Source organism: Parus major, chromosome Z, assembly GCF_001522545.3.
Source record: "Parus major isolate Abel chromosome Z, Parus_major1.1, whole genome shotgun sequence".
In the NCBI taxonomy this organism is placed as follows: domain Eukaryota; kingdom Metazoa; phylum Chordata; class Aves; order Passeriformes; family Paridae; genus Parus; species Parus major.
In genome coordinates this window covers 8,217,694-8,242,283 of record NC_031799.1, presented here as the reverse complement: position 1 = coordinate 8,242,283, position 24,590 = coordinate 8,217,694, and the positions used below count along the sequence as shown (strand labels likewise).

At 56.4% G+C, this 24,590-nt stretch overlaps 1 protein-coding gene across 2 annotated transcripts; it reads right to left on the bottom strand.

Annotated features, from left to right (window-relative positions):
• Positions 1-1,012: 1,012 nt before the first annotated feature.
• PHF24 (PHD finger protein 24) lies at positions 1,013-11,510 on the bottom strand. Of its 2 annotated transcripts, none has more exons than XM_015615584.2 (8): positions 11,078-11,510; positions 5,779-6,151; positions 4,516-4,701; positions 3,955-4,033; positions 3,647-3,849; positions 3,184-3,350; positions 2,855-2,956; positions 1,013-2,775 (listed from the first exon to the last, which is right to left on the bottom strand). In XM_015615584.2, the coding sequence occupies exons 2-8, from the start codon at positions 6,145-6,147 to the stop codon at positions 2,658-2,660; spliced, it is 1,224 nt and encodes a 407-aa protein (XP_015471070.1). In that variant the 5' UTR covers positions 6,148-6,151; positions 11,078-11,510; the 3' UTR covers positions 1,013-2,657. The 2 variants fall into 2 exon arrangements, with proteins under 2 accessions (XP_015471070.1, XP_015471071.1); XM_015615585.2 differs by having other exon boundaries at positions 1,013-2,754; positions 11,078-11,508.
• Positions 11,511-24,590: the final 13,080 nt, after the last annotated feature.

Genomic DNA, 24,590 nt, shown 5'->3' with positions numbered 1-24,590 from the left:
TGATTTAACATCATCTCACCATGTGAGGGCTTCCCTGGTCTTCCCTCCACTGGCAGAGCCCACATCATCACCGACCCATGACATGGCATCATTGGGCACAAAACCACCGTCAGCTCCCTTCCTGCAAATGTCCATCCTCTTCTCAAGGTGATGAGTGCCTCTCCCAAGTGACACAGCTAATTTTAAGGCTTATCTGGCTCTCAGAGCCTGAAATGCTTGCTGGATTTTCTCTGTGGATGAGCTGGACACCCCTGCTGTGGTTAGTACGCAATGGTATCCCACTGTGACCATGGGAGTGAGCTCAAAGGTTCAAGTCAAGCTTTTGGCAGCAAGCTCTGTGGCCCCAAAGACTGAACAGACGCTACCAAGGCAGCATCCCCCCTCCTAATTCCCTCCCAGATCCTCTTCTCAAATCCCATTCCCCTCCCAGCAGCAGCAAGGGCACTGTGCAAGGAAAGTACCCCCCAGGCTGGTGAGTCCCCTTTACTAGCAGCCTGGTTCCCACAGGCCATGCACTGCCAGCAATAGCTGCAGCTTTTCCTAGGAGCTCTGTGGATGTGATTAGCTGGAGTGTTCCACCCATGGGGATCACTCTCCTGGGGAACCTCGGTATCTCTGTGGGGTGATTTCACTGCAGACAGCCTGCTCCCAGTATCCAGTTGTTTCCAGTGCTCAGAGCTCTGTTCTCATCATCCAGTGTCTCTGAAGGCAGGGAGCACACTCATCCCAGTGAAGGGGTGTCCCTGTCACTGCAGTGGTTGGGGTTCCATGGTCAGCCAGGCACTCTCCTTACTGTCTGCTTTCCTGGGAAGATGTGCAGCATCCCAGGTTTGCTGGGTCCTGGGTGCACAAGCTGGCTGCCCCCTGTTGCTGCTGTGGGATACTCAGGGGACAGAAGGCCAAGCTTATCTGATAGGACAGTGACCTGAGTCTGGGGATTTGAAACAATAGGAAGCTGTGGGTCCCCAGAAATGCCTGCAGAGAAGCCACAAGACCTGTAAGCACACCAGACTGAGGCTAGCTGGACACAGCTGTTTAATGAATGTATCTCAATACAGATAGGGAGTTGCAACCCATGCACCCACGGCTGCCTCCTCGCCATGGCTCTGGCCACATCTTGGACCTGGCATCCGAAATATCCCCATTGACGCTCTGGCCACATCTCGGACCTGGCATCCAAAATATCCCCATTGGCCTGGCACGCCAGGGTGGTAGAGGAAGATGTCGTGGCACTGGTGCGCCTCCTGGTCTTGCAGTAGGGGAGACCCTGGAGAGGGGAACTGTGCCCTGGCTGGGGGAAGGGGGCTGACTGGGATGATGCCCACAGGGCATTGGGGATGAAGATGAGGGAGTGACCAGGTGGCTGCAAGTACAGCCCTGGTCTTTGTACACCTCGGGGCCTCCTGGCTGACCCATGGCAAGCCAGTCAGGGAGAGGCTGAGGGTGCTGCAGGAAAGGGATTAGAGGGGCAGGAGCAGCTGCTGGGGCTGCCATGGGACCTGGCAAGTTGGCATCTCGACTCCTTGTGTGTTTTTGGGGCAATGTTTCCGGGCTTCTTGCTCCTTCATCTGTGGGCTGAGTGCATCTATCTACCATAGGGCTGCCAGCAGGCAATGCTTCATCCCTGCAGCTGACACCCGGGGACCTCTGGGCTCTGCCTCCTCCTCCTTACCACAAGCACTAATGCTCCCAGTGAGGCAAGGCTGCCCACTTGATGTGATGGGTAGAGAGCGAGACTGAACAGGGCTGGTGTGGGACCAGAACGGCAAGCAAATGAAAAGCATCCCTTGGAACCAGGGGTACAGGAGGGGATCAGGAATGCAGGGGAGTGCTGCTGCCAAGATCAGATGCTTGGAGAGGGGGGGTTCCCCTACATCTGACCTTGCCTTCCCATCCATCTGATGCTTTCTGTTACCAGTGCTCCTTCCTACACCATAACTGTTGGCATTAAATAGTTGGTCACCAGCAGGGAAGGGTTGAGCCATGCCAGGAAATGGTCTCCCAGACACAGCCATGAGTTGTGCATGCAAGAATGGACCTACTGGGCTCCAAACCCTGTTGGAGTAGGGCAGGGATGTGAAAGACCCCAAAAGGAGTCAGACACATCCCCTGAGGATCCACCATGCTGATGAGCTGAGACGCTGCTTGCTGCAGACCTGTGGGTGCTGCCTGTGGCACGCAGAGGCTCAGCTGTGCTGTCCCATGGCGCTGTGGGAGGCTGAGGGCACATGGGTGCTCTGGGTTCCGCTGTCACCCCACAAGTAAGCAGAGCAGACTCTGCTCAGTCTGCAGATGCCTGGGTGCTGTGGGGACAGGGATCATGGGGGCAGCATGTTCCCTGCCCCTTGTGCCCCATGGTGACCCCGGGCACAGTGGGGCACCCTTCCCCACCGTGGTCCCTGCAGGGCTCCGAGGACAGTGGGGACACGCCCTGCCCCGCCCTGCTTCCCACACCAATCAGAGAGCCGCTCCTGCTCCCTCAGCCAATTAGAGCCTGGCAAACATCCTCTTCACAACCAATCCAAGGGGGAGGCGGGGCAGAGGGCAGCCATGGTCACTTCACCTCCAGCCAATCGGCGCTCAGCTGTGCCCGTGGGGGAGGGTGGGGCAGGTCACCATGGCGGGCGTGGCACCACGCCCTCCAGGCGCGGCCGGGTCTAGGCGAGGGGCTGCAGGTGCAGGGCTGCGCTGTTGGGGCGTGCGGCCAGGATGTAGGCAACGTTCTCCCGCAGGAATCCGGGCCAGTCGATGCTCCTGTGGGCAGATGTGGGGTCACTGGACACAGCATTGTGTCTCCCAGAGTCTCCCCCCAAAATGGGGGTGTCTACCACCTCCCTAACCATCCCTGCTTTACCTGGTCTCCTCCTGCTTTGCGGCTGGCAGGATCTTCTCTGGGCTCTTGCCGTTCCTGCTGCTGGCGGGGCTGCCTTCTGATATGGGTCCCACATGGCTGATGCTGTGGCAGGAAGGAGGATGCTCTTCATCCCCGCTCCTCCACGCTCCTTGTACCCCAAATGGTGGTGGTGGGGGAAGAGGGTGCATAGGGCTGAGGGGCCGTGGAGGAGTAGGTGGCAGGAAGGGGGGGCAGCCATTTGTGTGCTGAGTCCCTTTGGTAGGTGTTGGGACTGTACTGGGAGCTCTGGCTGGGATATCACCCCTACACCGAGGTGGGTACCTCCTCACCTGACATTGCAGGACAGCATCTCCTTTTGGTGCTTGCGGAACCAGGTGTGCCGGGCCTGGCGGCACTCAGCCTCCCCAATGAATCCGTCATTGTCCTGGTCCAGGGCCAGGAAAGCTGTCCGTGCTCGCTCCCGCTCCTTGGGTGTCAGCAACCGCAGAAGAGCATTCTAGGAGGTCAGAGAAGCAAAGGTGGAGGACTCATCTCATGGGAACCTCCCTCCTTATATTCCCAAAGCTGTAGGGGTCTCCACCCTGAGTGCCATGGCCAGGGGTGCTGGCCATGGGAGTCAGCCCCAGGTGCCACAGCCATGGGCATCAGCTGTAGGGGCCAGCTTTGGGTGCCACGACCATGGGTGCTAGTCATGGGCACTGACCTTGGGTGCTGTGGCTGTGGGTGCTGGACCCAGGTGCCACTGCCACCACTGCTGGCCATGGTAGCCAGCCCTGGATGCCGCAACCATACCTGCGGCCGTATTTTCTGCAGCAGCTGGATGGACTCATGGGAGAGGAAGTCCTGCCACTCGATGTGCCCTTTCTTGTCGGGGTCCAGGGCATTGAACTGCAAGGCTGCCTGCTCCTCCTGTGCCTCGGGCATGGTCCGCTCGAACTGCTGCTTGTGCACTTGGTGTTTGTAGTGCAGGAAGTCATCCAGGGTCAGGCAGCTCTCTGCAGGGGACAGATTGGCTGTGCTGTACCCAGGAAGGAGGGGGGATCCCCCTTCCCAGCTGCTTCCTGCAGCCATCTGGGACCCGCCGCATGGAGGGTACACACCTGGAATGATCTTGCAGTTCCTCAGGGTCTCCATCAGGCTGTACATCTCTTCCTCTGTCAGCAACAGATTGAGGTTGTCCTGGAGTGGGAGGCAGAGAGGAGCCATGAGACAAAGACATGGGGTGGAGGGAGCACATCTCTGCATGGCAGCACCAGGATCTCTTGAGGGGACAATCAGAGAGATGCTGTGATCCCAAGGGACACAGTGGGATGCACTGGGATAGCTCCGCACCCCCATGGTTTGCCCATTCTAGATCTGCTACTGCACATCTCTGCTGCTACATTTGGCATCTCATGTGCCCATGGTGTCACATTCACATCCCCTACCAAGGTCCTGGGGAGCTGGCTGCAGGGGTGGGGAGGTGGCAAAGGGCCACTGTCCCCTGTTTCTGAAGATCCCATCAGGCCAAGTTGAGTGGTGGGACCTGGAGGGCAGCACATCCCCCATTGCCCCACACCAGGCTGTGAGGTAGAACCCTGCTCATGTCCATGTGGGGCACAGTTCTCTGGGGAGCACCCACCACCCAGCAGCAGCCTGGTGTCCCCACTCCGGGCACTCACGCAGTAGTAGCAGCTCCAGCCAGTCTCGGTGTGCGCTGTCTCTGTCACCTCCACGGCGCTGTCCTTCTGCAGGTATCCCATGCGGCGCAGGCAGCCGTCGTGGTACACCCGGTGGCAGATGCGGCAGGGGAAGAGGCTCTCGGCTGTCCACACCTCGCAGATCTCACACATCTCGTCATTCAGGATCTGGGGAGGGATGGGCAGATGCTCAGCAGAGCAGTGTGGGCAGGGGCTTGGCTTCTCGATCTGGGCAGTGCTTTGCAGGTGGGGGTGGATGCTGAGGGGCAGAGAGGATGGGAAGATGGGAATATGTGGGGCTGGCATGGGAAGAGGGTGTTGTAAGGGACATGGCTGGTCAAGTTAGAGGATGGGGGTGTGTTTTTGGGGATGAATGGTGGGTGGTGCTGCAGAGTTGTAGGTTCTCTGCAGTGTGGAGTGTGTGGGTGGCTGGACTGTAGGGCAGAACATTGTCTGGCCTTTAGGGTTCTAAGTGTTCATGGATAAGATGTAAGGTTTTCCACACATTTCCATTTCCACTTCTAAGGAGATACTAACCTAGGCATATTATCTAGGTACCCCGAGTAATTTAGGCAGTGTCCAGTTAGACACTGGACACTGCCCCAGGGCAGTGGTGACAACACAAAGCCTGGACAATACTCTCAGGCACATGGTGTGATTCTTGGGGTATCTGTGCATGGTCAGGAGCTGGACTTCAATAATCCTTGTGGATCCCTTCCAACTCAGGATGTTCTATGTCTTTACAGTGCTATATAAATCTGTAGGTGGGCTGAGGTGTAGGCTTGTTGGGTGGGTGGCTGTATGGGTAAGGGTGTGGATGGGTGGGTTGTAGGATGGAGGGAACGGGTGGGTAAGCTGTTGGGTTGTAGATGAGCAGGGATGTAGGGGTTGCAGGTATGGAGGGATGGCTTGGGTTGCATGCTGGTTGACTGTAGGTGGACTAACATGTAGGTCAAATTGTTCTCTCTTCCCCAGACCAAGAGCTGCCTGTGCCCAGCAGTGTCTTCTCCTTTTCAAGACACTCCAGGGTCCCTCCAGGGCATGTCTGAACAGTTGCACCCCCCTCCCAGTGTGGCACCTCCACCTGCCCAGCCTGGCCACTGGCAACCTACCCCACCGAGCCACCTCCATAGGGCTTTGCGAGACTATCGCTGCCTGGCAAACGCTCAAGTGCTTGCACAGCCCTCTGCACCTCCAGCCCTGTTCCCATCCCTCCACACTGTCTCTGTGGTTCCATCAGCTCACCTGCTCCCTCTGCTCCAGGCTGATGTCCGGGGGCTCATCATCGTGGAGCTCCCTCTTGGGCCGGATGAAGGCTGGTGGTGTGAACCTGTTGGCCCGGTCAAACTCCTCTGGCTCCACGCCCCGGCCATCCCGCAGCCGCTCCCAGGCTGCCTTGCTGGCACTGCTCTCCTCCGGCTGGGAAGGTCCTGCCAGCGCTTCCTCCTCTCCCTCCTGCACCTCCTGCTCCAGCGTCCCCTGGCGTGCGGTCCCCGCTTCCGCCCGACGCCGTGTCGATGGCTGCTCCCGCAGCCCATCCTTGAAGGCTGACACGGCCAAGCTGACCTTCTGCACCCTCTCCACCGTCTGCCTCCTGGACATCAGCACCCCCATGGCTCTGTGGTGGGAAGGAAGGTGCTATGTCCCTGACCCCCAAAAGGGTGTCCCGGTGGTTTTCCCCCAGCTGAGGAGCAGCAGGAGTTTTCCCCCAGCTGCATGAGGAGCAGCTCAAGGCAGGGAGAAATGGAGTCTTTGTGACAAACTGACCCCGGGGTCATGATAGTGGCTGTGGGGAGATGGATTCCTGTCCGTGGAGAGTCTGAGTTGGTGGGGGAATGAGACCGAAGGCAGGGAGATGGTTTGGGGGTGCCTCCCCACCCTTGCTCTATCAACTCCAGCTCAACAAGAAACACATCCATGCCCTTCCCATGCCAGATCAGTAAAACCCAGAGGGACTAGGACCAGCTGTAACCCTTCTCCTTGTGTGCATCTCCTTTCTGCCTTGAAGACAGCCTCTATGGTCAGTCAAGGGTGAAAGATGTCCTCCCTGCATCTCTGCCCAGGACTAGGTGACAGCTGAACCCTCACCTTCTTTAAATTCCTCTTCACTCGGCTGCCTTCCTTGCACTCACCTGCTTGTGTGTGTGTGTGTGTCTTCTGTGATCATTTGGCACCCTGCATGCTGCAAGGAGCCATGTGGGGAGGCTGGGCCAGCCATAGGAGGAGTGTGAGGGTACAAGAGGGAAGTGGGGCAATGTATGGGATGGGGGGCACATGGGTGCCAAGAAGGATGCTTGGCTTCAGTAGCAAGGGAAGATCACTTTAGAATAAAGTGAGGAGGCCAAGAGCAGCAGTAATAACAAGCTGGACTCTGTCTCACTGGGTGTCAGCTGAAGCTGAGGAGAAGCAGAATTTGGCCTCCAGCATTGTGGGGCACAGGACCACCCCACATGGGTCTGAGGGCTTCCCTCGTGCCATGCTGGGGTTGCACTGTGGAAGACACTGCCCAGAGCAGTGGTGGAACCACCATGTCTGTCAGTGTTTAAAAACAGCGTAGACATGGCACTTAGGGATGTGGTTTAATGGTGGCCTTAGCAGTGTTGGATTAATGGTTGGAGTCAATGATCTTAGAGGTCTTTTCCAGCCTTAATTATTCTCTAATTCTGTGCTGCAGCAAAGGGGCACTTCCAGCTGGTGCCCAGGGACCAGGAGGCAAAGCAGGGAGATTGGAGCAACAATCTCCCGCCCCGCCAGCCTTGGCAGGGAAGTCCCCAGGTAGCAAGATAATTAGCAGCACGCGTGCACACCGCTGGGATCTCACTGCCGGCGGGAGGACTCGACACCGTGGGCACTGCTGTGGCAGGGAGCCTGGTCAGGGTAATTACAGGTACCCCGCAGCAGCAGGGCCGAGCGGAGCGGAGCAGAGCATGCTGGCAGGCGGCAAACACCACTGCGTGCACACGCATGTGATTTCCCAGCCTCTCCCCACCACCGCGGGACCATCTGCCTGCAGATTCCCACGCGCTCAGGCGGGTATGCAACACGTGTGGGCCCTGTCCTGCGTGTGGGGGTCCCAGCAGCGTGCGCGTGTGTGGGCTGGGGTATTTGCACCTGTTGGCCGCAGTGCCTGGCTCAGAGCTGGTGCCCGGCATTCTTCAGCTCCTGGGGCTTTGCAAAGGTGGGAGCGGGGCAGAGCTGGAGGCACGTGTCCAAGCCACAGCAACAGCATCTCTGCGGCTGTGCCAGTGGGAAGGAAAACACCTGGGTGTTTCTACCTCCTCGCCGTGCCACCACCCTCTGCCTGGCTGGCTCAGGATCACGTCTGCCGTGGTCAGGATCAGCTCTGCTGCTGGGCAGCATTGCAGCTCTGCCTGCGAGTGAGAGAGTCGGAGAAGTCACAGGGAAATCCCCCCCAAGATCTGCCTTTGTAGGTCCCTGCACCACCGAGCCTTGGCCAGATCCAGGCCTACTCCTGCCCAAGGTATGGGTAGAAGCAGGGAGGAGAGGGTCCAGAGGGGATAGGCTCTCAGAGAAGAGTGAAAAGAGGTGTGTGGCCCACAGCACGCCAGTCTCCCTGTTACCCACACTGGTGTGCCTCATCCCAGCGTGCTGGCAGCTTCTCTCCACAGTGCTGCTGAGCTCTGGGTGCCCCAACCCCACCCACCCTGCAGTGCCTTGGGGCAGCCCAGGCAATAGAAGGGTGGCTGGTGTGTGGACTTGCTGTATTCCCCCCCAAATATGGCTCCACTGTGTGTTCATGTCATTGTCACCCACCTGCACTGTGCTGCTGCAAGATTCCAGCCCACCTCCGTTTCCCGTCCTCTCCCAAGCCTACCCTGAGTGCCTTCTGCCACTGTCTACTGTGTGCCTGGGGCCTGGACAGTGTCACTCCTATCACGACTTGTGTCTACTCTCAGCTCTGCTGGCCTCCCTGCCCCCGCTAGTGCTGCACACCTGGACCCCACCTGGACCCCGCCTGCACATCCAGGGCTGAACGGCTTCACCCTGAGCTCAGTCTCCAGACTTCACTGCCTTTCCACAGGCCCCATTGCTCCCCAGATACCCCAAACTTACTCTACACTCTCCAGACCCCTTTTTGCCCGTGCCCCATGCCCTGCCTGGCACTGTGGGATGGGACTTCACCCACACATAGAACCTGGGATGACTTGGGGTCCTGCCAGACTTTGGGAGGCCTCCTTCTCCTGGGGAGTGAGGACCAGGGGCAGTCTTGCCTCATAGCAGCCCAGACACCCGAGCAGCCCCTGTGTCCCCACATGTCCTTGGGGGAAAGTGTCTCCAGTGCTATTTGTGTCCACCCCCGAGGCATACAGAACCACCACCTGTCTCATTGTGACCTAAGAGGTGCGGGGGCCTCGACCTTGCTGCCAGGTTGCACTGCGGGGCTATTTTTAGGTCGCCCCCACAGAGGAGCTAAATCTGGGCACAGGCAGGAGCTGCCTGCAAACACCCGGCTCCACCGAGCCCTGCCAGCACTGGGGGCTGTCACAGTGGGTGGTGGGAAACTTCCCAACCCCTTCCCTTCCCTTGCCCCCGGACCTCTGCACCCCTGCCCTGATCCTTGGGCAACACCTGCTCCCCTCACTCTTCTCTTCCAGATTTGATCCTTGCTGCTTCATTCCTGCAGCAAAACACTGAGCCAGAAAACACTTCATCCTCTTAGTACCCATGGACACATCTTTCCCAGCTTCACACTCCTCTCTGTGTGGCAGAAACTGAGGCATGGAGGCAAGGCTGGTGTAGCTGGAGTGAGGATTAAGCCTGTGTTAGGTGGGAATGGGGAGAGAGCTGGTGGCTAGCATGGAGGCACCCCAGGAGAAGGAAACAGGGCAGAGCATCTGGATGCAAACAGAGCCAGTGGTCCCTGCATGGTTGCAAAATCTCTCTGCCATGGCAGAGCACACGTGGCTTGTGCTGGGGTTACGGGGTGCCATGTTAGTGGTGGGTGTGGGGTGGCGGGTGACACACAGGTGGGCGTAGCGTGGCGCAGCTGGGGCGGTGTGGTGGCTGGGAGTGCAGGATGGATGTGTCGGGAGCAGCATGGGGGTGTGTGTTTGTTAGGATTGGGTGTGTTACAGGGTGGAAGAGGTGCGAGGGGTGGATGTGTTTTGGGGTGGATGTGCTACGGCGTGGCTGGCAGTGCAGGGTGTTACGGCCCACGGAGGGTGGTGCAGAGGCTGTGGGCATGGGGTGGGTGGTGGTGTTGGGTGCAGGGGTGTTGCAGCAGCTGTGGGAGTGGGGTGGTCTCTGTGGCAGCTGGGGGTGTGGGATGGGTGCTTCTCAGGGGCTGGGTGCAGGGTGAGCTGTTGTGGTGTGAAGTGGTGGCCTGGGGAGATGGCGACGTGGAGCCACAGGGTCTGTAGCACTGACTGTCACCTACCCCACAGTGTGTCCTCGGTGAAAGGCCCTGGCAGCAAATGAAGGGTCAGCAGATGCTTGGACCCTTGAGCAGGGTCCACAGCACCCCCTGTCAAGGGGATGCATCAGGGGTGTGCAGAACCCCCTCAGGTGCCAGGAGCAGGCTCCCAGATCAGGGGTAAGGATGCACCTGGTCCCCACAGGCTGCCAGAGGGCCAGGCCTCCTCCCTGCCCTCACCACACGCTGCTGGGTCTTTCGTCTGGCAGTGCTGTGCCTTACTTTGAGCAGCATTAGGGACCCTGGGGGCAGAGGGGTGAGGTACCAACAGGGAGGAGAACCCTAGGACCTCAGAGGCTATGGCAGCCTGGTCCCAGGGCTCTGGCTGAAGGGCATGAAGCAGGGCTGGGAGGAGCTGCCATGGGTCTGCCATGGCTCTGGCACAGCTCTGCACACCCTGCCAGGGGTGAGGGGGACCAGGCTGCAAAGGCAGCAGGCTCTGCTCAGGGGGCATAGCATTCCACCTCCTTGACCTGGCTGCAGATGGCCACGGGGGTCTGGCAGCATCCCCTTGTCCTCTCTCCCGGGCAGACAGCACATGCTGGAACTGTGGCACTGCTGGGACTGCTGCTGCGAGGTGATCCATTTGCCATGGGGCAGGGAGATCCGTGGCTGATGGTACCCTCCCACCCTCTGCAGGGCTGTGGGAGTCCAGTGGGGATGTTGGCCAGGGGGGAGGGGGCTGTGTCCCAGTCTTGGGGACACCAAGCCGGTGGCTGTTCTCCCTGCTGGATCAGGTTGCCCGTCCTGCCGCGCTATGACAGATTTTATAGGTGTGTCGCACTCTTTCATCCCAGAGGGGAATGAAAATGCCGTGACAGCAGAGTCCCTTCCTCTGCAGCAGACACAGCTCCTGCCCAGCTCTGCACTTCTCCTTCCCTTCTCCCTCCCCAGCCCCTCTCCCCAGTACCCACAGAGGACCCCAATGCCTGGGCAAGACCCTCTCACCCCATCCTCATCCCCACTCCCAGGCATCCCATCCCAGGAGCTCTCATCACTCTCCCCGGCAGCAGGATCCCGGGGACACCCAGCGAAGGGTGACACAATGTGTGGACAGCCCAAGCTACGCACCCAGCAAAGCACCCACAATGGCAAAAATACCCCACTTACCAGGATCGGGGTTGGTCTGGGAACACGAGCCCTAGACAGCAGTCCACACGATGTCCATTGCCGCTGCTTCTGGCCACGAGCCCCTCTCCAGCCGCGGGTGCTCACCGCATGCCGTGCCCCGCGTGCAAACCCCAGTCAGGGGATGGAGCGGTGAGGGTGGTACCCGGGAAGCCAGAGCCCTGCACTTGCTGCTGGAGGATGCAGAAGGCAGGAGATGCTGGGAGCGGATGCCTGTGTCTAGCGCGCACACACACACACACACACACACTCACACACACACACACACTCACACACACACTCTCTCTCTCTCTCTCTCTCTCTCTCTCTCTCTCTCTCTCTCTCTCTCTCAGAGGAAGCAGGGAGCTTGTGACTGGGGCTGAGCAGATGCAGCCTGGTTTGCTGTCCCTGTACCAATTGCTGCCCGAGCCGTGTTAAAAAGCTCTCGGAGAAGCGAAGATTTTTTTTAACCGGGCTGACGTGTGCTGGAAGATACCAATAAAAGCTTTCCCTGCATCTCCTTTGGCCCCCTGGGTTGAACCGCCTTTCTCAGAAAAAAACCTCAAGGATTACAGAGGTGGGACTGCATCCAAGGATGAGCAAAGTCTCATCTGCCCCCGATGTGGGGGTCTTCCCCAAAGCAGTGCCCCAGCCAGAGTCTACCTGCACCTGCTTTAACCCATTGCCTGCTGGTCAGTGTTGCAGGCAGGCTGTCCTTCCCACACTATGGTGCAGCAGGGGCACAGTGGCTGCTGGCTACATGCAGTCCTGTGTGCCCAGTTCAATGCAAAATCCAGGGTTTTTGTTCTTCTAGTCCCCAGGACTTGATATATCACCTGGGTGGACACCAGCAGGGTTGGGGGCTCATGGGGGGTTTGAAGGAGATGATGGGGCAGGAGGGAGGATGCTGGTGGGGAGACAAAGACACAGCTCTAATGCAGCACCTCTGAAGGCAGAGTATCTGGTCCACATGTATCCCCAGCTGCCCCACATCAGCTTGGTGGAGATGGTCACTCGGCCCCCTTACACCTTACTGGAAGGGGATGCTGCTGGTAAGGGGCTGTGCTATCCCCTTCGGGGATAGACAGGTCTACATGGGGATGATTTAAGGTGAAACAGACCCTGAGCCCCCCTAGGAACAGCTTCCATGCAGGCTTGGGATTTGTGCTGAAGGTGAGAGCAGAGGGGCTGGGGCAGTGGGGATGCTGCAGGGCTGGCCGGCTCCTTGGTCAGGCTGGACACAGCAGTCCTGTTCTTTCTAGGGCATAGGGGAGCTCTGCTCAGCCCCACTGCACTGCCCCCAGGACACTGCCTGGGGAGAACCCCTCATCCCAGCCTGACATCCTAGCCCTGCCAGCCCCCTGCCCTCTACTATAGGGCAGATCCTATCAGGCTCCAGGTCTGCCAGCCCCACAGAACAGGACAGCAATGAGCAGCAGTGGAGAGGCAGGGATGTCACCGTTCCCATACAGAGAGGGTAGAGGGCATAGAGTGGGAGACCTGGGATTAAGAACCATTTGACAACTGAAGCTTCGTGGCTTCTGCAAGATGGCTAGCACCATCCCTGAGATCTTCTTCACCCCGAAGAATGCAGCATCCAACAGCCCTGAAGTGCTCTGCATCCCCAGGAGCAGATCACTGGGACAAGGCAGCCCTGACAGGGCCAGGTTCCACATGCTTGTGCCACATGCTGGTGCCAGGATGGTTCCTGACCCTTGACTGCTATTCCACATCCTGTGCCAGCCCATCCTAGATGCATGGGCATTGACACTGATCCCTCAATCCCCACAGCTTCATTACAGACCCTTCCCATGGCTCACTTGGGAGTCAGCTGAGACCATCTGCAGCTCATGTCATCTGCAAACAGATCCAGAGGCTGGGAAAGGCAGCATCTGGGTGCTGTGCTGGGATCTGAGCTGGTCTGTGGCTCCCTTCCCCATGGCTGGGGATGCACAGAGCCAGGCTGGAGACAGGATTTATCTGTTTTCTGCTTGTGGATGTCAGGTCCTGTCTTGCTTCACTCCATCAGCTGCGGGAGCCTTAGTGGAGCCTCTGGGTGCCCTGCCCTGGCCCAAGGTGCCTCTCTGTCCTTCATCCCTCCTCAGGAATGCTTCCTTTTAGGGTGAATCACATTTTGCATTATTTGGCCTGGGGAGCATGGTGGAAACCTGTTGGGATGGCCATGGGGTGGAGAAAGTGGATGCCAGCTGTAAGGGAAGACTGCGGGAAACATCTTCATAGACGAACCTTGGCCCCAGAGGACTGGAGAGGAGTGTGTGGGCAGGCTGTGAAAGCTTTTAGTGCCTCTGTGGTGAGGGCTGTGCCCTGGCAGTCCCGAGGCCGAGTGCAGTGTTTCCTGGAAAAGCAGAGGCAAGGAGGAGCTCCAGCCCTGCTCCTGCTCTAGTTGCCAAAAGGCCTTGGGGATCCTGCTCTAGGCAGGTGCGCTGTCCCCCAAAACGAAAGCTACAGCCCACATCTTCTTCTGCAAGGACACCCTGTGCCAGATTAAGGATCGTCTCGCACCCTTTGGGGAGGAGGAGGACACAGTCCCCTGTCCTCTCTGATAAGCCACAGCGTGGTTGGCTGCTCACTGGAGCGGCGCAACCGGCAACAGGCTGGGGAAGCTCCTGACAGGGAGCCGGCAGCGCCGGTCTGCTGGAGGAGGGCTGCAGGGGCGGAGGTGAGAGCTGAGCTGCAGCGGGAATGTGCATTTTCGTCAGCTCCTCTCCCCGCTCCCAAATCTCGCATGACGCCCGCGTGTAGGTCACTGGCTGCTGCGGCAGCGCGGCGTGTGGGCTCACCATCTGCGGCTGAGAGCGCCGCGCTGCCCCGCCGCTCCCTCCCTCCCTCCGCCCGCCCGGCCCCCGGGCTGCCGGCACCCCGGGGGGACGGGGGGTGCCCCTGGATGGAGGGAGGGAGGCAGGGAGGGAGGGGGACCCGAAGTTTTGGCAGGAGCAGCAGCCCCGGCGCGCCTGCGCGAGCCGGCGTGCCTGCCAGCCAGCGGGGGGTGATGGAAAAGAGAACTTGTCAAAATAGCGAGGTATCTTTTTTCAGGAGATTGCAAGTTTGGCTGATGGAGATAATAGTGTTGATGCGCTGCAGGGAGGGTTCGGAGAGGCACCGACTCGCCTCATGGCAGCTGTTTCAGGAGGGAAGGATGATACCAAAATCAGCATGAAATCGGATAAAAACTGGCTGCCTGAAGGGCTGCCGTGTCAGACTGCAGGCAGAGAATGGCAGAGCATCTCCCATCACCTGGAATAAACGGTCCAAGAGCAAACTTGTGAGTGAGGCAGACCATGCCTGGCTCCCTCTGCAGCCCATGCTCCCCATATGTGTGGGGTCCATGCAGAGGAAGGAGCTCAGGGTCTTACCCGTGGAGCTGCTCCTGGTTGCAGGCATGATCTTGTTCTCCACTGGCAACCAAACAGGAAACCTCCTGGTGCTGGCTGCAGCCAGCACCTCCCAAGGCCACCTGCCGATGGCTATCCTTCATGTCCACTGGACATTACATCCCTGCCCCTGGACATTCACACAGGTTCATTGGTGGCCTCCACCCCTCCTGGTCATCAGTCAGGGGCTGATGGCTGTCCATCATGTTCCCACATCAAGGCCAGATCATCGACACTGCCCTTCACTCCCTACATTGATGGAGCTGTCCTCTGGTTGTCCCACACTCTGACAGCTCAGCCATCGACCCCCACAGCCTCCAGCTCCCTGCAGCTCAAACCTGAGGTTGGAGGGGAGCTGTAGCCCTGTGTCACCTACCCCAAAAATTTAAACCTGCTTGCCTTGGGGAGCTGGATCCTGGAGAATCCTAGGCTGCTCTGATACCTTCCCTCTCCCAGTCCTGTCCCCACCAATGTCCCCCACCCACCAGGTGTGTGTGTGTGTGTGTGTGTGAGGCTGCAGTGCCATTGCCACTGCAAGTTGGTGATGGGGTGGTGACTGCTCCATGGTTCCCGCTCCCTGCATTCATCCTGCTGTGTTTTTTGGGTTGGTGATGGGGACAGGGATCATCCTGGCTTTTCCTGGACCTCAGTATCCAGAGTGCCCTAAGCAGGAGCTGCCAGATGGTGCCCAACATGGGTGCAGCCCTTCCTTTGGCCCCCATCAGCAGCCACACAGTAGCAAACCCAAAGTAGGTTAAGACGCTGCGGATGCTGGCTGTGTGCCTCGCGGCTGTGGCACCGAGCTCTAGTGCTCTGAGTTTTTCCCTCCCATCCCAGAATACAGAGCTTTTGCTGAACAGCATTTCTGAGCAGCCCTGTTTACACTGGCAGGGTGCAGGGGCTGGTTTTGCTCATTTTGTTGGTTTTTGCTGGTTTTGCCCCCCTCCACCTCCCCAGCTCCCCCCAACAGCTTTTGTGGTACTCAAAAATCCCCCAGTACAAAAGCCTGCAGTAGAACTTGTGTATCTTTTGTCAGTCACACAAGACTGGGGAGTTTGCAATCGAGGTCTGTCTGGATTCACAGCACAGTTCTAGCTGTGGCATGGCCAGGGACCACTTTGTGTGGATAGGAGGAACCCCTCCTTTGTCCAGCTGCAGGTCTGAGGTCCCACTCCAGCCTAATCCAACAGTCTCTCTTGGAACATGAGCACATTGTGCTTCACAAGGTGGTTTTAGTTCCTTCCAGAGCCTGACTTGGTACAGAGTTGAGTGCTGCTTCCTTCTCATCCTCATCTGTGCTGCCATTCCTACCTCACTGCCACATCTCCACGTCTGCTGGGCTGAGCCATAGCAGCCCCAGATCTGCTGGACATGCATCTATGAGCAGGCAGTGCATCCTACCAGCCTCTCCAGCTGCTGGAAAGAGAAGATCCAGCCTAGATTCAGAGCATCTATCCTTTCACTTGTCCACTTCCACTTCCAGAGCTGCCTGCTACTCTCTGCTCCATGCTGTAGTCCTGCTGACACAGGTTGGCTGTTCCCTTATCCTACAGGACCTGGCTCTGAGAAGCCTTGGAAAGAGTGTGAGGTGCTCAGTACCCTGTTCCCTTGTGCAGTCATTTTCCCACATTGCTCCTCCATAAACTGCCTTCATCCCCATGGTAAGGGAGAAAAGCTGATGCAGACAACTGTTAGGACCTGGGGAGGGAGTACAGAGAAAGGTCTGACTGTCTGAGTGCCAAAATGCCCCATGACGAGCTGGGGGGAAGGTTCAGGGGTGAGGGAAGCAGGGACATGAAGGAGGTGGGAGGAAACCAGCAACCCATTTTGCCCAGAGGATGTACTCCACGACTTGGATCTGCAGTAAGGTGTTCCCCAAGCTTGTGCTTATCCTGGGATGCCCTTCCTTGGAGTGGCAGGTCCCTGCAGAGCAGCTGGGGCAGGGAGTCATGGGTCTTTTGATCCTGTTCCTGCAGCCCGAGGCTTGCCAAACATGGCCCTGATGAGATGAGGGTGCTCCCGCTGGACAGATAATAGCTGAGCAATTTAGAGCTCTCTAATCCAGGAGTAGTCTTGCAGGCATCAGCTAAATGACCCTCTTCACAGGACCACTCTGGCCACCTCCCAGACAGAGGGCATCCCACCTGGCTTACCCACTCTGCTCCACCTGTAAGTCCCAGAAAATTTGAGTCTGACCCCACAAGTCTCCAGGGACCCTCCTTTCCTAAGCAGGGACATGGGTGTAGTCAAACAGTGAAGACTGGTGCAGACTTGTCCCCCAGGACACTGGTGGGCTCTGGAGAGAAGGATGACCCCTGGGAATAGGGAGAAGGATCAAGACTGTGTTGGTGGGGGGAGTGCTGGGTTTGGACTGCGGATGGGTGCGGGGTTTGGGTTTGTAACCCCACAGCACCTTGCAGGACATGCACTCAGCCCCACAGGAATGCCAGCCCTTCCTGCTGCCCAGCCAGCAGCCTGGCTGTCACCCTGCAGTGTCACCCATCCCCACCCCATCCTCCATCTCTGCCACAGGCTGGTGGAGCATCCTCACAGAGAAGCTTTTCAAGTGGAACAGAAACGCCTGATGAAGGCCGACTTCATTAACCAGGGCTGTCACTGGATGATTGCTGCCTTCCTGAGCCACTCTGTGAGCAATGAGGCTGTGGGAGAGGAGACTCGAGGAGACTCGAGGAGAGGAGAGGAGAGGGTCCAAATACATCTGCCCTGCTGGCAAGGGCACCATGATCTGTTGTTTAGGGAGCTGGGGACAAGCAGGCAGCCCTCAGGGCTGGAGGCAGAGCCCATCTGGCTCCAGAGGAGAGTGGCTCTCCCTCTCCCTCTTTTCCCTCTCTGCTCACATAGCTCCTTTCCTGTCTTCTCTCAGCTGAGAGCTGTGAGTGCTGGATCTGGCCATTGAATCCCCCTGGGGCACAGCTGGGTCCTGTTCTAACACGCAGATGGGACCTGGTGTGACCTGCAGTGATCCCAGACTTCTGGATGCTGCAATCTGGACAGGGACATGGTGCTTGCAAGTGGTCCAGCAGGCTTCACATTGCTTTTGGCATCTCCATCAGCCCCATTCCCATACTGCAGCATCCTACAGACTGGCTTCCTGAAAAAGCTCCCTCTCCAAGCCTGGAAAACCTCTACCCATGTGAGGGGCTGTGCACGCTCTCTGTCTTCCCTCTTGGGAACCTCCAAGCATCCCTGATGGGGTGATTTGGAACAGCCCCGCAGAGCATCAGAGCCCCAGCATGCCACTGCCTCTCCTCTTAATCAGCTAATTGTGTGTTTGGGGTTTCAGGCAAGGGCCCCAGCCTGGTGTTGCCATACCAACCACATCAGCTTCACTTTCAAACATTTACCAAGCAGGCTTGAAATGTGGAGGGGGGGTGGTGAATTAAAAGAGAAGAGGAAGCCAAACAGAGGGTTGATGGGAGGGGAGAGAGTAAAAGGGCTGCCTGTGCCTCTTTCACTACCCCACGCTGAGTCCTGCAGGGCAGAAAGCTCTGATTAAAACAGCTCTTGCTGGGACTCAGAGGCTTTTTGGGGAACAAAAAATGCCCCTGTCTGCTGGAGACTGTCTGGGGCACTACTGGGGATGGGATCATATTGGTTCCTTCAGCAAGGTGAGGGGAGGGCTGTGAGATGAGGGTTCCCAGGGCCCTAAGCAGGATAGGGGATGGGTGGTGGGTGCTGGTTCTGGGGCCCTATCACCCCCAAAGTTGGCTGAGTGGTGCAGGCAACTGGTGGGGTGGCTTGGTGGAAGAGGTTAAAAAAGGTGTCTTAGGGTTTGATGTGGGGCAGATCTTACAGCTCCGAGGGTCCGTCCCCTCTTTGCCCCCAACCTGCTGTCATCCCAGAGTACAGAGCAGGACCCCTGCTCCCAGAAGCACTGGCCCCCCTCTGGCATGTGCCTGCCCTGCTTTCTGGAGCTGTCTACCCTGCTGCCTGGCTGTGATCCTGCCCCTCCTCTCTTCCAAATCCACATCTTGGCCCCGCTTGACCTATCTGGATCGGCCCTTCCAGCTTCGCTGGCCCTGCAAAGCAGGCTCTGGGCTGCTTTTTCACTGGTATAGCATGAGCCCTCCTTTGCCTGCCAGCCCTGCTGCAGCCTCTCAGCAGTGGCCTGTGTGATGCAGGCAAGGGAGCTGCCCCAGGAGGGGAAATGGAGGCGGATGTGTGTTCCTTCTCCTGCTCATCCAGCTTCCTCTGAAAACCCATTTATCAGATCAAAATTTTATACTCTGAGCCATGCCAGAGCCCAGAGAAGAGCAGATTTCAGTTACTTGCAGATTTTGGGCAAAGGAGAGCCATGGCATGGACAGGAGACATCAGCTGCTGCAGGTGCACAGGGGAGAAGGTAAAGAGGTACAGCAGGTCAGAGAAAGGACGACATAGAAGGAAACCAAGGTTTTGAGGATGATATGTGGCCTTTTTGGCATCCTGTCCCTTGGGATGGGCCTTGCTCTGGCATTTGATTGCCTCTGCCCTGTTCCTCTTCCCCCCAGCATCCCCTGCCTGGGCTCTGACACCCACCTGAGTGTGATGTGAGCCTGGTGGCGCAGGACCATGGCCCTGGCTGTGGAGCAGAGACAGAAAGCCTCTTTTTCCTTTTCATTGCTAAGGCTTCACCATGTAGTACTGCTTCCCTTGAAGCCCCCCTGTTCCTCCTCCTCTGTGCTAAATCTCTCCATCCCTTCACGCTGGTGATGTGGCTCAGCTGTGAATCACTGTGGGCAAGGCTGCTCCTCAGGAGTTTCTTGGTCTCTGGAGACAACCCCATGCACCCTGTGCTGTCTGCTGGCCATGCACCTCCTCCCTGCCATGCTTTGCTCCTCAGAGGCCCCAGCTCTCCCTCCAGTGCTTGTGGAGGGAAGGAGCTGCAAGAAGGCTGCTTCTCTGGAATGAGCTCTCTCCTTCCTCTCCCAGGCCTCTACGCAATCTTCACATGCCCCATCAGCCAGCACCACTAGAAACTGTCTCCTCAAACTTATCACAAGGGTTTCAGGGACCTTGTGCCATGCCCAGTTGCCTGGAGGACCCTGCCCACACCACAGCTCCTTCCCATAGCCTGTGGATCCCCTGCAAGTTCCCTGTCCCACTTGTTATTTCTGTGGTGACAAGAGCTGCTGAAGTGGCCATGGTCTGTGGGATGGCTCCTGCAAGCCTCAGTCTGGGAGCAGACACAGAGGTCAGCAGCAGAAGTGCAGCCCAGGCTTTGCAGGGCAAGCTCTGGGATTGCCCGCACTGCCTCGGGCTTTGCAAGCAGCCTGAGACAGCTCAGCCATCACAGTTAGCTTATCAGCCTCACTGAGTGGCCCAGATGGCTTTCTGCTGACAGAGTGCAGCCCTGGCAGCTCTCATCTGCTGGAGATGATGTGTGGGCAGGCCTCCTGCTTCCTCCTGTACGTCCTCAGGGGCTGGTGTGCTCAGTGCTGGGTTCTGGGACTCACCCAGACCTTGCCACTGTGCGAATCTGGGCATCAACAGGGCAGGGAGGCAAATCCTCCCTCTCGGGGCTGTGTGTGTGTGCTGCTGGCTCCATGGATGGAGCAATCTGGGAGGTCTCAGTGGGATACCCTGTGCCATTGGGCAGGATAGCCTGGTGTATCCCTCCTGGATCCTGCATCCTGCCCGTGGCTTCCCCACTATGGACAAAAGACGAGTCAGGGGCTGGGACAAGGACCTCCCCAGTCACAGCTGTGGCACAGCCACCAGGACAGGCTGTAACCTCCTAGCTGCTGACTGCTTTGTCACAAACATCATGCTTTGTTCTCCATCCTCACCATGTGTCTTTTTGACAGGGAAAAGCCTCCAAGCCATTATTCTTGGGCTGTTCTCCCCTGCAGATTCAGACAGAGATGGTCAGTGTGACCGCTGTGCAGGTGGCAGAAAGAAGGAATGTGGTGTCCCACGACCCTGCATCCCACCCCAGGAAGCTCATATGTAGCACATATGGGCCTCTGAGTGCTGGACACGAGGCTCTTTTTGGGGCAGCTATGTCTGTGAGTTTTACATCTGCTTGCAACGTTTCCAACAGCTTGATTTACTGTAATTCCTCTGGAAAGCAACTTTTGTGATTGCTAGCCTGGAGATCTCAAGCTGGACTTAAACAACAGGATCCTAAAGAGGCCATGAATAATTGAGCCTAATAAATATTAATAACTGTGGCAGGGCATGTAATTGCACGGAGTGTTCTGGAAACACAGCTCTCGAGGCAAATGTGCACTCTTGGCAGGCTGGGGCAGAGCCCAGTTAACACTGGTGCTGCCAGGCCATGCAGAGCTGTGCCTGGCCACCAGCCCAGCCACCCTTCCCTAGGGTTAGTGGTGGCCAGGGGCAGGGCATGCTGGCCACTGTGTGAGTTTTTAGCTGTCTGTGTTTAGCAGAGGGTCTCTCTCCCATAACCTGATCTCCTGTTGAACATGAGCAGACTCGCAGCGTCTGCTGCATCATTTGGGCAGGGATGTTGTCCGACTCTGAGCTATCCTCATCCCTCAGGCATCCTGGGACATCCACTCCAGAAAGTCCTGCCTGCACTCATCTACAGGCCATGGGAGGAATGTCCCAAACTGAAGTCAGTCTATGTATGCTCCTGGGTCTTTGTCCACAAATACTGGATCATCTGTCTGTGGCCAGATTTCAAACAGGACTGTCCCATGCATTGCAAAAAATAGATGCACTGCAAAATCTGGCTTCCAAGGCCAAGTGATGTCAAGAAGGCACAGTCTAAATCTAACCTAAGAAGTCCTCCAAAGCTGGGATGAGTGAAGACAAGACCAAGGGAAGGGATATGCATGGATTTTCTATTTGTGAGAGGACAGTGATGGGGAGTGCATGTGGCCACCTCTCTTGACTGAGGCATGTCCTGCAGGGGAAGACTGAACTTGTCACTTGAACCCTTTCTGAGCCATTGGTCAGAGCTTGAGCAGATGTAGGATCCTGCCCAAAGTAGCTGGGATTTTTGGATTAAGTGTAACAACAAAGCTAAAGACAAAACCCAGCTGTACCCTTCCTGGGGTGCTCTAGTCCCTCACCAAATCCTGTGCTGAAGCAGTGCTCACCCTTATGGCTTTGCCAATACCTGATCAAACCCAGCATTTCCCAGTCTTGTCTCTGCTTTTCAAGGCAGATGAGGAAAAGCAGTCATGAAGGAGTCACCAGTGCTCTGGTGGAAGGGCTCAGTCTGCAGCAGTGCTATGGGTGGGTTTGGAACATGTACGTGAAGGCTTTGCCAGAGCTTTCTGGGTGCTGTGATTCAGAGTGGGGGCCTTGTGGTCCTGCTCCTTTGCAAAAAAACATTGGCTTTGCTATGCTGAGGGTGTGATGAAGGCTTCTGTATGGCATGCAGAGGAATGGAACAGAAAGATCCCTAAGCTTAGGACAAGAGCAGGGGGTAATTTGAGTAGGATGTTGTCCACAAGTTTCTGCTTGAAAATTGTGGTGCTTGGGCAGCTGAAGGCCTGTGAATGCTTGGCAAGGGTATTGTATCCTCTGCAGGAGCTTCTCCCACACTGAACAAGTGCTTCTTTTCCCCAAGCTGCCTGGCTGTTGAGACTGCATCTTGCAAATGCGGTTTCAGACAATAACAGCTTGCAATTATGCAGTGCTTTCAAAACCAAGATATCCTGAATTTCGTTAACGTCTTTGTATAAAACTAGCTGAGGCTGCTTTTGGGATGCAAAGCTCCAGCCTGTGCGGAAACGTCGCAGCTGGATCGCCCAAATCTTTATTCTTTTCTGGAGATGGATCATCCTGAAGGAGATTTTAGGACATTGCTGTCTGGTTGGGACATACTGCCTGGGCTCAGCCAGAGCAGAGGGTGCACAGACACGTCCTGTGGTTTGTGACCCCCACTTTCTGTGATGGCTGTTGCAATGTGGGTTCAGGAGGAGGGCTGGGGATTATCCATGTGGGAGTCAAAGGGGTCTGTGCTCTCTGGGGGCAGAGAGATGTGACTTGCTGAGGATCAGTACAGGAAGTGGGAATTGCTGTAAGACCATTTATGGGGCAGCATCTCAGAAACCATTTCTCAGCATGCAAAGGGCAGGCAAGGATTTCCCAAGGGAAAGCTGTGCTGGACTCCAAGGGTCACCACCAGCAGCTTGAGAGCTGGTGGAGGGCGAGTCATGACTGAAGCACCTGGAGGCTGACACAGCGCTTTCCATCAGCAACGGGGGTACCCACAGGGGATGAACCTTCAGCCAAGCAACTGTCAGACGAGGGTGTCTGACAGCTGATACAGCCTCAGTGCAAAGGGATTAGATAAATGTGTACACCAAGACCCTGAAATCCATCAAGGGGGATGCAAAGTGCAGCCCTGAGGTGCAATGAGCCCAGGCAGGGAGCAGAGCACGGAGCAGCAGCGATGGTGGGAAGGACCTGTGTGTTATCATGGACACTGGGCTGAACGAGAGCCAAGAGAGCACTCTTGTTGTGGAAAAGGGAAACCACATCCTGGACTACATTAGGAGGAGAGTGTCCAGCAGATTGAGGGAAGTTATTATCCCTGCTCCTTGGCACTGGGGGGAAGCACAGATCACAGAAGCTATTCTTGAATTGTTCCTAACAGCAGCTCTCCCCCAGCTTCCTCTGTTGATACTGGGAGGTGAAAATACAGATGATGATACAGGGGTTACTGCAGAAGCAATAAAGGAACTGTAGTTATCCTGAGGCACTTGGAGCACCTGCTTGGGAAGTACATAGTATTTCCTAAGTCCCATATAGTTCAAATGACACATTTGGAGAAACAAGGATCTTTACAGTATGATATTACCTTGTCTTTTGGATGAAAAATTAATGAAAAATTTGGCTTTGATGTGCCTGGAGGTTTTTTTCTGTGATAACAGATACCCCAAAATATAAAATTCTGAAATGCTTCCAGTCTCTCTGAGTCGCTGTGCTGTCACTCTCCAACTGAAAGACAGTAATACTTCATCTGCTGTACTGCTTTCAGGATGGAAAACTGCTTCAGCTGTAGTTGAAAGTGTGAAAAAGTGAGTGGTCAGCAGCTTGGCTGACCATTGCTATGTGCAGCTGATAGTGCTGGAGCTCTTTGAGGAAGCAGGCAGCAGAAATCTGTATTAGCCAGGGGCTGGCTGCCCAGAGTTTGTGTTGCACGGGGAGTGCTCACATCAGTATTTTCTGAGTCCTTTTTTTCTTTCTGACTGCATCCAGAATTCAGTGTTTCAGATGAGACCCATCTGTCTTGAATAGTAACATTTGCCCCCCAGGGTTAACTTAATACCCTGTGGTCAAGAGGAACCCAAATGATTTTGGGGGTTATCACAGGTTCCTCTGCACCGGGTGTTTTGTGGGAGTGGTCTCACTGCTGGGTGAAGCCACTACCACGCTGTCAACACTTCAGAGGGATCCAGCACCACATGGCAAGGCTGGCAAGGAGGCACACACTAGAGAGACAGTGACATGGCTGGGCTGGTGACAAGTGGCTGGAGCAGACTTTCAAGCCCATGGGATGGGCAGGCTTGTGACAAGTGGCTCTGGAGGTGGCAAGCCTCCTTCAACAGGGAATCGAGGGCAGTAGTGGATGCCCTGGGATAGCTTTGCCCCAAGCTCCTGCCTTCATGGGTGATTGCAGAGCAACAATCCCCAAATCCGCTCCAGTTTTCAAAAGCTTTTAAGCTCCCTGGGCTTTACTGTGCTCAAAGGCAGCTGCATGGAAGAATATTTTCCCTTTGTAAACAGATGCAGCGACCTGCTTAGCATCGATCCTGTGAGGGAGGGTTTCAAATTCAATTTGTTTCCATCATATCTGTGAATAGTTCAGTAAATTGATTTTTGAGAATAAAAATGTATTGACAGTGATCATAGCTGATAAATATAATTTAAAATATAAGATGAGGCTTATGATCATTGAATTGTTCACCTGAGGGATGCAAAACATGTACAGTAAACAATATTTTTCTAAGATGTCACTTAAAGGTCTGACCTTTATTTTTTCATGAGACGACTCCAATTTCCATCTCTTTTTCAAAGGAGGAAGCCCTGAAAAAGTCATGGAGTGCAGCTGATGATCCCTAAACCTGCGGTTTATGCGACTGTTGTAATCTCCGCACAACCGTAACTGATGAATATGCATCACATCATTTCTATGCGTGGCA

Excerpts from the sequence above, each read along its gene's own strand:
- PHF24 (XM_015615584.2), bottom strand. The coding sequence starts at position 6,147 with ATGGGGGTGCTGATGTCCAGGAGGCAGACGGTGGAGAGGGTGCAGAAG. Across the intron at positions 4,034-4,515 it reads GCTGGAGCTGCTACTACTGC|GACAACCTCAATCTGTTGCT; the intron begins GTGAGTGCCCGG and ends CTCCCACTCCAG. Across the intron at positions 2,776-2,854 it reads GCAAAGCAGGAGGAGACCAG|TGACCCCACATCTGCCCACA; the intron begins GTAAAGCAGGGA and ends TGCTGTGTCCAG.